The sequence below is a fragment of the Lissotriton helveticus genome, chromosome 5_1, assembly GCF_964261635.1.
Source record: "Lissotriton helveticus chromosome 5_1, aLisHel1.1, whole genome shotgun sequence".
Lineage (NCBI taxonomy): Eukaryota > Metazoa > Chordata > Amphibia > Caudata > Salamandridae > Lissotriton > Lissotriton helveticus.
Genome location: NC_136065.1, coordinates 1,827,432,199 through 1,827,446,467, shown reverse-complemented (window position 1 = coordinate 1,827,446,467; position 14,269 = coordinate 1,827,432,199). Strand labels below are relative to the sequence as shown.

The 14,269-nt window shown below is 44.9% G+C and overlaps 1 protein-coding gene across 1 annotated transcript in view; it reads left to right on the top strand.

Annotated features, from left to right (window-relative positions):
* Positions 1–14,269, top strand: part of NAGS (N-acetylglutamate synthase) — a 49,887-nt gene that overhangs the window by 12,267 nt on the left and 23,351 nt on the right. The window contains exon 2 of the mRNA XM_078645232.1: positions 9,462–9,736. Coding sequence (XP_078501358.1) covers positions 9,462–9,736 — 275 coding nt within the window. The remainder of the gene's footprint in view (positions 1–9,461; positions 9,737–14,269) is intronic.

The following is a 14,269-nucleotide window of genomic DNA, read 5'->3' as shown; positions in this document are numbered from 1 at the left end:
ACAGGTAATAGGTTAAGGTCTCTATCCAAGCAGTCCACCTGTTGCCCATATTCTGCTTTTTGGCGGTATCGAATGGTGGTGCATTCAGGACTCTAATGCCCTGTGCTGTGTTGGCCTTTGAGTCATCGTGTTCAGTCTGTGGAACCTTGACCTCTCTCTTTGTCCCCAATGGAGCTCTTCACTTTTTGGAGACCTTTGGAGTTGTTCTGAGCTGCCACCCGGCAGCTTTGGTGGTGTGCCTCTTCGTGCATGGATGGTTCTGTAAGCACAACCGCAGGCACTTCTTCTGGGGCTACTTCCCCCAATGCTGTGGTATGATGACTCTCTTTACTCAGTTCTGGTAAGCAGATAACTGTTTCTTGTATCTGAATTGCTTTGCTTGTAGGCATCTCTTTCTACTCCAAATGATGTATAGCTTAAGGTTCCGTATTAGCGCAGAACCTCTCTTTTTGGCCTTACAAGCAGGTCTTTGATCAACAATGTTTATACTTCTCAGCGAGGCTTTCAGTACCTTCAAATGCTTCTTACTGGCTGCAGTTGTGCTTTGACTAGACGTACGGCAAAAGTCGATTCAGCACTTCGACCAAGGCATAAGTGGCACACACAAGCAGTTTTCTGGACCACGGAAAACTCTCTGGGAGAGCACTGTTGATCTTCTGGTTACTTATCCATTATCTTGTCACCAGTTGAAGCATCCTCTGCAGCCTGGGTACCTGCTAATGAGTATGCCACACACGGAGCTTAGTATAACACGTGTTTATTCGTCTGCATGTAACTACGATCTCAACATTCTAAACCTGCATTCACTTCACCATGCTCTAACACTTACATTACAGGTCTACGAAGTCCATCATGAGCCATAAGTGTTCCGTCTTTGCTAACCGACACTATCCTGTGTATCTGGTCAATAACTGAGGATATTAGAAGCATTTTTTTTAAAAAGATGGGTCATTACGTTAATCATGTAGCAGTGGCAACTATAGTTGATGAAACATCGAATTGTTTGACCTCTTTGTTCAAATCAAGTGGCAAGTAAAATACTTTGCCAATGACAGGGTCTCTGATCTTCTAAAAATTCTGCAGGCCTGGAGCCTTTGAGAGACAGCTGTTAGTGGCATGGTACCTTGAGCTCATCAGGAATTTAATCAGTCCATGGATGAAAGCGTTGAACTGCAGTGCTCACAAGTCACCATCTGTGTATGAGTAATCTGTGTATTTAGTTATGCAACAGTTCTCTAACTTGTTTTTCAGAGAACTTCATTTATCAACTGTATAACCAACTTTTCCTAACTTACCTCTGAAAAGTTGGTATGGTTGGGGAGCAGTGAGTCACATATCTGCTAAGTGGCCCCATGTGAAGTAGAATACCAATAGCCAATCCTTATTAGCCAACAGCACTTCATAGGATGAGTCATTGGAGCAAGCCCTTGTATAAAAAGAAAGTAAAACCTCTAATCTTACAAGGCAGCAGGCTGCTAGCTAAAATGCCTAGACTGGCTGAAGGTGTCACACATGACATGGGGCAACTTGACAGCACTACAGTCATGTATCAGGATCCACCTCTGAAATTGAGACTTGAAGCAGAGTAAACAAAATGTCGGTGTTAGCCCTGCCATGCTTACCTACAAGGGGCAGTCGGGGTGGGTCACATGACTGAGTTGTCTCTAAAAGGTATTAAATTCTGGTTATTCTGGCAGTCAGTCACATTAAGATTACCTCTAAGAGTTTCGCTGGGCGGAAAGAGAATCAGTTATGTGTGAATCTTGCAGCTGAAAGTGTGTTAAAGTTTGAACAGGGTCCATAGTGTCCGAGGCACTCTAATGCATCTGGCTGACTCCGCCTGGCACTACTGCATTACATGGTAAAACTTGAGTATGCAATCATTCTGATAAATTATAAAGGATGTATGTATTTCATTCCTTTCTCCTCCTTGATAACACTATCCACAGTCTTTCTCGTTTCACTGGAGATCTGGTGTATGTAAGTGGTGATCATGTAAAGCACTCCAGTACCTCTGGGTCGAGTTTGCGCTATATATTACTGCCAAAACAAATCAAATAGAATAGTCTTCCATCTTTCCATTAGAATCTTATTGTCATCCACTCACTTTTGAGCCACCGTCTCGATATTGAGATACGGGCTCAGTTATGCTTTCCTCTCCTATTTGCTAATGGAGTGAGAATGACTTTGTAAGGTCTCATACGGAGAAAAGAACATATGAAGGATTGGTAAAGAGAACGCTGGTACAGCAAGAGACTGCAAGCTTGATACAGGTAACATCGAAGGTCCTGCACAGCAGTGTAGTTGGAGACTGCTTACTGCTCACATTACAGTTGAGGAGATAGCAGTAGGCATCAATCTCTCTGACAGTGTTCAGTGCCCAGACATGGCTACTGTACTCCCAGACTTTCAGCACAACATCATCCAATGGCAGTGGCAGACAGAGTGTGTAGGCATGAAAACCACAGGTGTCAATGAGCAACTTCTCTAGGAAGACATGCATGAGGCTACACCTAGCCCGAAGAGCCATACCCATGATTGCAGGAGCCACCCCATCCAAACCAGAGATTAACTGTTTGATAACAGTTTCAATGAACTTCAACATTTAGGATAGGAAGGTCATCCTAGGATCCCCATTTATCTGCCAGATCTACAGCGAAGGACCTGCAGTTCATTATATATATTCCATACATCAGATCCAACATGTATAGCAGGGGTGTACTATAAGTATTGACGGCAGCACCTCTTATGGGCCAGCGGCTGAAATAGGAGCAGATGCCAGCCAGGTGCTTGTCACACAGAGGAGATAAAATAATCAGCTATTGATATAAGGCGAAGGGACATTGTGGCGAGGCAGGTCAGTGGACGCTGTTATCAGATCTCTGACACCGTGGGCTGAAAGAGATAGGTGGTTGCAGTAAGCAGTGTGCTTGTGTTGGGAGCATGGCCACGAACCCACTGCAGGTCATGCAAGGGGTCTTACAGTCTGCAGCTCTCTGGTGAGGGAAACAGTCAGGCTTCAGGGGGCTGAAAGACACTCTGCTCCACACCACACACAGGTCGGCAGGGGCAAGTGTGCTAGCCACCTGATACTGGGTTGAAGGGAGGCATCACCCTGTCTCGGCTATTTGTGAAAAAACCGCTGCCGCACGGTGAGTTAGTTGCTAGTATAGGTTAGTGACCTATTAAGTTAATACACAAGCATTGACATGGCCAACAGGTCTGGCTTACGGATGCACTGTCGAGCCAGACTTAAAATCTATGTAGGTTAATTACTGCCGTTCCTCCATCTGGGCTGCTGCCAAAAAAACCGCCATGAATTATTATCTAAGGCATTTTAATAGTGGCATGTGTGTACCCTTTAATGCTCAAGCTCGGGCAGCTGAATAAATAAACCAATGATCACAGCTGCGTGGAGGGCAAGCATTTTTGAGGAAATAAACAACCTCTGCCTATAACATGACATCCTGGCTCCCAAGATGTGGGCGGAGCCAAAGCGCTTCTCTTAGTGATTCTCACATAATTGTCTGGTGACAGTTGCGCTGTCAAGCCAGAACATCAAAAACACTTCCAGTCGTCACACTTTGCTCTACTTGATTGCAGGCTTAGTAGAGAGATTCAGTAAGTTTAAAATCTTGCTTATCAGTTGCCCCCATAAGCCATGGAAGAGGTGTGGCGCCGCGGCCAGGGCGACTGACGCTGGAATCTGGGGATCACGGTTCGATCCCCAGCTCCGGCGGCAGGTTAGCCCAGCACCATGTGACTCTGGGCAATAGCTTGCTTAATCTTCCCGACGGCCCCCAGCGCCTAGAGACCCTAACGGGTGATTGTGCGCTATACAAATGTGGATTATTATTATTATTATTATGAAGCACTTAGTTGAACGGTAAGACAAAGGTTGCACTGCTTTCTACTGTCTTTCTCCATCTGTAAACATAAACATACATATATGAAAAATAATTGTTTGTACTGACATGCTAAATAAAAAATATAACCACAAAAGTGGAAAAGGAGAAAGAGATCGGTGTTTGAGATAACACACCTGTCTTGGAAAACATATGGGGGCATATTACCAACTATTAGCGATATTTATCACTAACTAGGCTTAGCAACACATTTTTTATCGCTAAGCATCGCCAGAAATTATCGCTGAGATAACGTGCTATTAGCAACGTTTATCTCCAAAGAGATACATTTTCCAGCGATAGCGTGAATATCGCTGAGAATACAGCGATATTCACGCATTAGCGACCAAATGCTCTTAGCCATGTTATCCACCTCCCATTGGATAACATGGCTAAGAACTGGTCAGAACAGGCGTTAGTTTTTGGCGATAGCGGAAATATTTCCATCACTACGCCTGCCTTGCTAATAGGCGATAGCGACGTTAGCGACTGCTTTCAGTCGCTAACAGGTTGGGTACGCCCACTTTGCATGTCATTAGCGATAAATATCGCTGACATGCAAAGCGGGACCCAAACCGCTCGCTATCGCCTAAAGCTGTCGCTAACTGCTGTTAGCGACAGCTTGCTAATAGAGCGATAGAATTATCGCCGCTTAGCGGCCGAAACGTCCGCTAAAGCGTCAATAATTGCCTATCGCCTTGCCTGGTAATATGCCCCATGTTTTTTTTAAATGCCATCACTCACTAAATAGTGGGATGCTTCATCATAGGGCTGCTACAACATCCCTGAGCAGACCAACGCCTTGGATGGAACAAGGGGAGGGGGAAGACAGTACAAACATAAATGTGTTGGGATCCACGCAGTAAGCTACATATTAACAGATAGCTCACATTCAACATCAGGGCTGCCCAACTACACATTTTGTGATGTTTTCAATTATATGTGACAAATACTAATCTAGAATCTACTTGAAAAGAGGTCCACCTGATGTGTGTGAGACAGTTTGGGTTTTGCAATAGTGCTGACGCAACTTAAATCTCAACAGAATTTTGCTGACACAATTGTCCCCTCAGCAGCTTGCGGCCAGTGTGGCAGCGTGACATTAAGGTAACCAGGGCATACCTTTATATTGATTATCAGTTTCTAAACGTCAGTACACAGTAAAAAACAAAACGACTAGATTCGCCTGCCACTGGAATTCCTAAAAGTGTGATGCTGACAGATTGTTGGGCCATACCAATTTATAATGTATAGGGATTGTTGAATGAGAGTTTTGAACTATGTGCTTCTTGTTTTCTCAATCATAAAAGAACATATTAACCTAAAACCAGCGATATATGCATTGAAAACCACAGTAAAGAAAATGACGTGCTTTTTGGTAAGGTGAAAGTACCACTAAGAGCTGTTTTGCAATGAGATGAACCTCAGTACAAAATCCTAGAATCATCCAGTCAGTTTATTTTTAGGGCTAGCCTAGAGTTATAACCTGATTAGGCATGTTGATCAATTCACAGGTTATTCTTCCATGAGGCAATCATATTAAACCAAGGGATTTTTTTGTGTTTCCTTCTTATCTATATCTACCCTAGTCTTGGTGGGCATATCGGGTTGATTCTTGGACATCATCCAGACCTGGATGTCCAGCGCCTACCTGAAGCTCAGCCCAACCAAGATAGATTTCCTTTTAATTGTTAAGGACAATAAACAAGATACAATACAAACCTGGCTGATTGATTTGAGCTTTAATAGCTTTGAGTCCCAACTTTCATCAAATGCTAAGTCTCTTGGATTTGCCCAGGGCACCAACCTCACACTCAATGAACACATGACCAAAAAAACAAAGACGGCCTGGTACCAGCTTTCTCCTCCAGAGAAAGTAAAACCATTTCTTCCAGAAAGCTATGTTAGAACTGGTATCAATCCTTCGTACTCTTGCATCTGGATGGTGGTAATGCCCTACTTCATGGCCTCTCAGATTGGCAGGGAAAAGGGTGTGGCCAGACACTACATTACATCCCAGAAAAGTTTGGTCCTTTGCATCATGGTACATGCAGTCCAGAATTTGCTCTCTGACTGGTGTAACAGTAGTTTACCAGTCCACTGTTTGCGCTTCTCTCAGTGTTGACTGGTGTAATAGAAGTGTTACACCAGTGAACACCGATGGGAGCACAAATTGTGAACTGAATGTACCATGATGCAAAGGACGACACTTTCCTGGGATGTGATGTAGTGTCTGGCCACACCCTTATTCCTGCCCAAACTGATTTTCAGGGAAGGGAGCCGCACAACCCCTTCTGCTTCCCCTCTAGAAATTTCCTCAATGAGGCTTGGGGAGGAGGACTACAAGCCCTTCTCCAGTTTAAAGATAAATCAGCCTGGGTCCTGGTCCAACCAAAAAATTCCTGCAGATCCTCCGTGAATTTGCACAGAAAAGAATTCTTATTTTTATTGTCCCCCTGTGGTTACAGCAAGTTAGATCTTGTCTCTAGATCTGCTAGCTCTGATGCATAAAAATTACATACATTTTTAACCTTAATTTTTCCCAAACTACGAATTGATTAACACCCAGTCACAGACGCACGCCTACTGGACCAAGATCTAGCTTTCTGCCAAATTAGTGAAATTCCATTCAGCCGTTTTGGCTGTGGCCATGTATAATTTCCCAATGGAAAATTGCATGGGAAAACGTGTTTTAGGACACCACCTTTTTCTTGGGCCCTGCTTGACGGATCACCCATAAACTTTCCAGGAAGGAGTTAAGATGGATACGAATTTTTTTGTGAAGTTTTGTGAAGATTCCTCAAATGGCACCAAAGTTATTAGGGAACCAAAAAATCAATTTCCTATGGAAATGTGGGCCTAACTATACATATCCAGTACCCACTGCCAATATTTCTTTTGACAACCATCTCAATTCCCATGTATGACAATAGGGAAATATCAAAGGTGCTAGCGAGTACCAAATTAGAAAAAAAAGTAAAACTGTTTTATGGTGGGACATAGTAAGTAAGGATACAAGTCTTCAGAGACATGGAACAATTCAAAGAAGAAACTGGTATAAACCAAAGAAGGTTAGGAAAAAAGAGAATCAAGAGAAAAGAAAATAGGGAATATACTAAAAAAGACACTTAAGGGCCCACTACGATGTCGGTCGGACCAACCGACATCGTAGCGGAAACGGGACTGCCTGACAACGAGTGGTGTTCACGCTTTCATTATTATGATGTTACCCCATTCATGGCAGTCGGAAAGTGTATACTTTCTATTGTGACCTTGTGCTGCGGGCTGCAACACAAGCCACAATAGAAAAAATACACTTTTAAAACTTCCATGCATCTTGTAGCAGATACATGGATGTTTGGGGGGGGCAGCACAGTCCCCCCCCCAAGCCTCATAGCGGAGGCTGCGGGTGACAGGGGCTCTTATACGGGCAGTCAAACTCACTTTCCAGCAGCCTTCTCATGCTCCAGCACCACCACAATTTTGGGATTATCTGTCCCCCCGATGCCCCGACAGGATCTCCGATCCTGCCAAAGGTTTCAGTCTTTTCCCAAGGCCAGAGCAGTCTGCCCGACTGCATCGTAATGCGGAGGTCGGACCGGTGAGTCTGATTGTCGGATGGACCGCCACCAACAGCCTGTCGGTGGCGATCCGCCCGTCACCATAATAGGGCCCTTAATTGTGATCTTTTTTCCTATTGAGGATCAGTCAGTGAAGGCCTAATGGGATGACGACCACAATAAGTTTTTCATGCAAGACAATAACAGAACTGGATTTTTTGTTTGTTGGTTTGAATTTAAACAAGAAATGACGGTAAGGCTGGTGTTTAATTTTTTTTTTTACAATAGTTTCTACATACTTCTTAGTCTCTGATCTCCTCACATCTTAACTGCCCCATGTTGTTACAAGCAGGGCAGTCTGGATAAGTCTGCTAGGCAACTTCTTCACTGCATGGTATACCTTTCAGCATCAGATGTGGTCCTGTATTGTTGGGTATTATAATTGATATGAATAACTAAGCGACCACACAAAAGGCTGACACTAGCGAATATGGATTTGAATAGATCATTTGTGGAGGTACGTACACAGTTCTTCCCTCTCATCCTTGCTTTTACACAAATATATTTGAAAGTGTTCCCGAAAACATCTTTGTGCTCGTGGTTGAGTCTTTCCTTTGACATCCACTACTCAGCAGAGGGAGATCTCAGGAACTGCTGAAGTTCTCTAGGAAGTATGTGTACAATTTAACGCGGGGGAAGGGCAGTAACTTGGTGTGTCATTTTTAAAGTGATTGTGCACACCTGAGCTATTTTATGATTGCTTTTACAAGGTGTTTTATTTTTACATTGACTTTTTTTAATATTGTAAATTTTCTTTCGAATTAGAATATAAAATGTGTTGATAAATATATATATAGATGTATCTTAGTCAATTTAAATTCTATAAGGGTGTGTGTGTATATATGCACACACGTACCCAGCCACTTCTTTAGGAGCTTCACGTGTGGAAAGAAGCAGGTGGCTTCCTCTATCCTGGACCTTAGTGGATGCAGGGATGAAGCACTGTGATTTTAAAAGGGTAGCAGGAAGCAGCTGTTTGCTGCCACCTTGAAAAATAAGATAATCCACCTCAGATCATCAAACTTAAAAGACTAGCCTAAAGTTCTGTTGGATCTCTACCAAATGGAAAGAAAGCGGTGAAAGCGCAGAAAAGGAGGGGCCTTCAAGCAGTGTTAGATGTTAGAGGGGACTGCACTATTAATGTGATTTTTTTCAAAGTTGTTTATTCACTAATAGCCGATAGAATAACAGCAATACCACTTTGTGGATAGGTGTTGAATACAAGTATATATATATATATATCTTCTCCCTGACGGGTGGAGGTTACTTATTCACCAGCTCATCACAGGTACTGGCAAGGTCAGCTTTGACTATGTTGCAAAGCTACAGGAGTTCTGGAGAAGTTCTCTGTACATGTCCCGTGATGTTTGCACAAAGTGATCTCGGTGTCATTTTCCTAGCAGAATTGGGATGTTGACCAATGCGCTGCCTTGGCAGAGTGTGAGGTGCTCATGTGATGATAAGAGCTCCTGACACCGAAGGCCATTGCAGGTTGATGGTTGACGCAGCATCGGTGGCCAGGACGTCTCGGAATCAGAGCACTGATAAAACACAGCCAGGAGGTCTCGGAACACATGCGCTGTGTGCCAGCGCGGCTTAGGAAGGCAGCAAAGCTTTTAATAGCAAGGAGGGCAAGGCAAAGGCGACCTCCTGATGCCACTGAAGAGCACCCCCTCGACAATATTTCCTTTAAGACTTGCAGCTGTAGGCATTTTATTTTATTTTCATGCTCAAAGTGTAAACTTTGTTAAGCTGTCAAATAGTGAATGTGCTTATTTTTTTATGTGCAGTTCCTGAAATGTGTTTGCTTCCAGAATACAAAACGCTTCATCATCTCGTTATTGATTCATACATAATGTGTTAACAATCTAGGCTTTGAGTGAACAGTATTAGCAGAGGTTCATGAACACTTGACTGTTTTTATACCCGATACCAGGTGGACGAGAATGTCTTCGTTTGCAAAAGGTCCTTGTCCAGCTTGGCCTTTTCCCTCGCCTTTCTCCAGCGGATGGATATGAAGCCCTTAGTGGTAATGGGCCTGCCGAGCCCCCGGACCTCGGCGGACGACTTCTCCTGCTACGAAATCAAGGCCCAGCTGGTAAAGAACTGTAAAGGCCTCGTGGACGCCCTCCACCAGAACTCTGCCACAGCGGTGCCCTTCTTCAACGGGGGCTCAGTGCTTGGAGCCAGGGGCCCCTCGCTTGATACCAGGTACCGTAGAGAACCAAGAACTCGAAAATGCTATCTTGAGTGTAAAATGTTACTTCATGGGTCGCACAAGGGTCTAGAACGCACCAAGGCCTGCTTGAGCCAGGGTGTGAAACCTCACTTGAAGCTGAAACTGTCTTTGGAGCAGACCAAATGACGTGCATTTGACTGTGGAATGCCGGAGTAGTGTGTGTAGTGGGGAGGGAAATAACGAAACATAAAAATGCCAGTGTTTCCCTAAGAATGCAAGAATTGGAGGACAGTCCAGTAGAGTGAGCACAGAGACGATGTTGGTGATGGTGAATTACCATCACCATTATGCCTGATGCCAGCTGACAACTTGAACTGGCGCTCTCTGGTTAATTGAATGGATTGGTATAATAAATGGCTGGGTAACCAGTTTGTACATAAACAATTAGAACTGACGGTGGAACCGTCTGACTATCAGCACCTAACCTGTTGTCCCTCATCAATCTTTTCCCCTCTATACTAGCTGGGGTCTGTGTGCACACTGAATAGCACCCACCATCACAATGCTTGTTCCCTTAAGAACCTAGCAATCCAGAATAAAAGCACAGGTGCACCACACAACAGAACTTAATCAAAAATGACAATTATAGAGTCCATATCCAGTCAAGATGTTCTTCAATATTTTTTTCTTTTATTCCAATTTCATTTCCAGTAGGTGAAATAGAGTCAAATTTTTGTGAGGGACCTTACAGCAAAGGAGAACAGGGCAAGAAACGGTTTTGCTTGTGTTCTCTGTAACCCGTTTGTACGTTGCCCTTTGATTCATGAATCATTTTGGCCCTTTATCTGATCTTGAGGCCATTGATTGACTTCAAATTTGGTCTTGCGTAACTGAACCCACAGAAAATCTTGGTTTTCTGGCAGTTAGTCCGAGCGAGGAGTCTCTGCAGCTTGCAACTATAGTGGAAGAGTGTATGGGGGCCCCAGCACTAACAGGAATTTCCATATCACCATTGAGGGAAGTGGAAGTCTCCTTGAGGACTGGGGAAAACCTGAACACCTCTGGGTGCATTGAAAATGGGTGGGATGGTGAGATTGGACAGGGCACCCTTGCAGTTTTAGATTTGGTGGTCCCCCCTGTGGTATCCACCCCAGAATTACTCACCCTTGTGTCCTGGAATGTTGCTGGGGTTAAAGGTCGTATCCACTCTGACGACTGGCTGGAGTTTATGGATAAATATGATATTATCCTACTCCAGGAAACCTGGGCAACTGAACCAACATTTAGGCAGGGTTACATAAACTTCTTTAAACCTGCAATTAGAAGTGTCAAAGGGCGAGCCTCAGGGGGCCTATTGATCTGGGTGAAACAATCCTTGGGATACTATCCCTCAGAACTCACAGTACAAGACCCGGACCTCCTTATCATCAAGTTGACCAAGACCGGTCATCGGGAACTGATCTTGATTAACATATATGCCCGAGGATTGCCAGGAGGCCGCTCCCCTCCCCTGTTGGAAGTATTGGACCTCAATTTGGCAGGCTTAGATAGCGATCATGTCACCCTTCTAGCAGGAGACCTAAACTGTACCTTTGAGCCATTACTTGACTCAGGGGACAGTTGGGGCTCCGCGGAGGATGCAGTATGGGGTATCCCCGATCTGTTGCCCACTAAACCGGTAATTGCAACTGAGGCAGCGGTGAATTGGATGGCTTTTTGTCTAAATAGGGGTTTTCGGGCCTGCAATGGCCGTGCAAGATCAGACCAGGAAGCAAATTTCACATTTGATAACGGGTTAAGAAGAAGCCGTATTGATTATATCCTGTTAAAACTAGGAGACTGGCCCCTGCTGGTGGACATGGCAGTACTATCCCGCCCAGAAAGTGACCACAACCCCTTGTCTCTGCAACTAAGGATACCAGGCCTTGTGAGATCCGAGAATCTCGGTATCTCACAGACTGGGGACGCTTTCCTAACCAACGATAGGAAGAGGTTAAAATGGTCCAAAATTGTGGAGGATGAAACACTAAGGGATAAGGTCAACACTATGGTTAACAACACATATAATGAGATGTTGACATATGATCAGCTGGGGGATAACCTCGAAACGGCCAATAACATCATAAATCTCCACGACCGTTGTTTTGATGATCTTAAATCCCTGCTCTCACAACCATGTCACCAGGGAACCACTAAAATACCTATTCGCCCCCAGAAATGGTATAATAAAAAATGTAGGGAAGCTCATACCCATCTCATTAAAGCAGTTAAGTCTCGGATTATGGGTTCAGTGAAAGCGGCTAGATTAATCTATAGGAAAACGCAGTGGGAAGCTAAACGGGAGTGGGAGGACAAGTATTGGTCGGATTTATTGGAGGCTTCCACATCCAACAACCCCATCAAATTTTGGGAAATAGTCAAGTGGGGGAAGGACCCGGATGCACGCATCCCCGCAAACCACGTGCCCCCCTCTGATTGGGTGACATTTTATTCGACTCAGTTCTGTGCCGAGAATCCCAAACCTCCCAGTTCTCTGGTGATGGTACCCCACCCACCCATGCAAACTGAGAACATTATTTTTACAGAAAAAGAGGTTGAGCTGGCATTAAGCCTTACCACGCGAGGGAAAGTGCCGGGTATGGATCTTATACCTGCCGACCTGTTTAAAGCTAATCCCGCTCTGTGGACGCCTTATATTACTAAGGTGGCCAACTCCATAGCTGCTGGTGCAAGCATACCCAAATCCTGGAAGGGGGCGGAGATATTACCCATCTACAAAAAGGGTAGTAGGTCTAACCCAGGTAACTACCGCCCGATCAGTCTCATCGACTCAATACAAAAACTCATTGCTCGTATGGTCCTGGGTAGGGTTCAAGGCTGGATCGAACTAGAGGACATACTATCTCCAATGCAGGCGGGCTTCAGATCAGGAACGAGCACCATCGACCAGGTGTTCAGATTTTGTCTGATCTACTGGAAGGTGGTTCAGCTTGGCGGTGGTACCATCTACGCAGCGTTCATTGATCTGAAGTCCGCGTTCGATCTAGTCCCGAGGGATATACTGTGGGGAGTCTTGAGGAGTTTGGGAATACCTGAGGAGTTACTTGTCCTAATAATCAAACTGCATGAGGACAATTTTGCGAGGGTGAGATGGGGAGGTCAGGGTCAAGTGACGGAACACTTTCCAGTAACTCGAGGTGTCCGTCAGGGGTGTGTCCTGGCACCAACCCTTTTCTTACTGTTTATTGACCAAGTGGTCAAATTTTTTAAGGATACTCCGACGGACGCCCCAATGCTTGCAGGACAACGATTCCCAATGCTCATCTTTGCGGATGACACCCTACTCCTCTCCCGAACACGTTGCGGTCTACAGCGGGCGTTGGACCGCTTTGAGCAGTTCTGTGTCACCAGTGATCTTAAGGTGAACGTTGGGAAAACCAAGTTTATGGTCCTAACAAAGAACCGCTCTGTCCAGAGCACAGTTAGCATGGGTGGCGTTAAACTGGATCAAGTGGAGAACATGATATACCTGGGGGTCACTTTAGACAGCCGCCTGAGATGGAAAGCCCAAGTCGGTGCACAACATCTCAAGCTTGCCCGACTTACCGGCTGCCTACTAAGCGAACAAAAAAGATCTATCACCAAGCGGGTTATCCCGGCGCTTAAGATCTATGATGCCAAAATCAACCCAGCAATCTTATATGGTGCAGATCTGTGGGGCTATATGGACCTTACGGGTCTGTTTAAAATACAATGTAAATTTTTGCGAAACTTGGTGGGCTTGCCACCGTCGTCCCCTTCTATTCCTCTCTGCTTGGACATGGGATGTCCCCCGATCAATGAGATGGCCAGATTCAGATTGGTTGCTTTCTGGAGGCGCTTATGGACTTCCCCTGACCTCACTTCATTTGCAAGTGAGGTAGCAGAAGTCAGGTCAATTAGGGGCTCGGGGAAAATTCTATGGTTCAAAATGGTAAAAACCACTTTGACGGACATGGGGCTAGAGCAGCTTTGGACATCTCCCACCACTAGTATCTTCCCATCCAAACTAGCATTTAAAGAACTGTACTGGGCTACGCTCCGCCAGATTAGAGTCAATGCTTCTAGCTCCACCAACCTCACGGGTAGGTTCTTGTCTTTTAAGTTGGACCCATCCCGTGAACAATACTGGGACACAGTCTCTAAATCTTTGGACAGGAAACTCTACCACCAGTTCCGGGTGGGAGTATTGCCACTGAACACATTTACGAAAAGTTGGTCAACAAGCACCACGGATCACTGTAGATGGTGCCCCGGCCACAAGGAAACAGTGGGTCACTTTTTGTTTGCCTGCCCTAGATATTCGGCACCGCGAGCCAAATGGTTAAAACCACTGTTCCAGCGCCTGCCTCTTAGAAAATCTGACGAGGCCATTTGTGTATTAAAAACTAACACTTCAGAGGTCATTTCAGTGAGCCTGGCAAAATATCTGGGGTGGGCCTGGATAATCAGGTCAAAACATTAGCCTAATCATTGTGATTGATGTGATGTACTTTTGTTTGAACATTTCTTTGCTCAGCTTATTG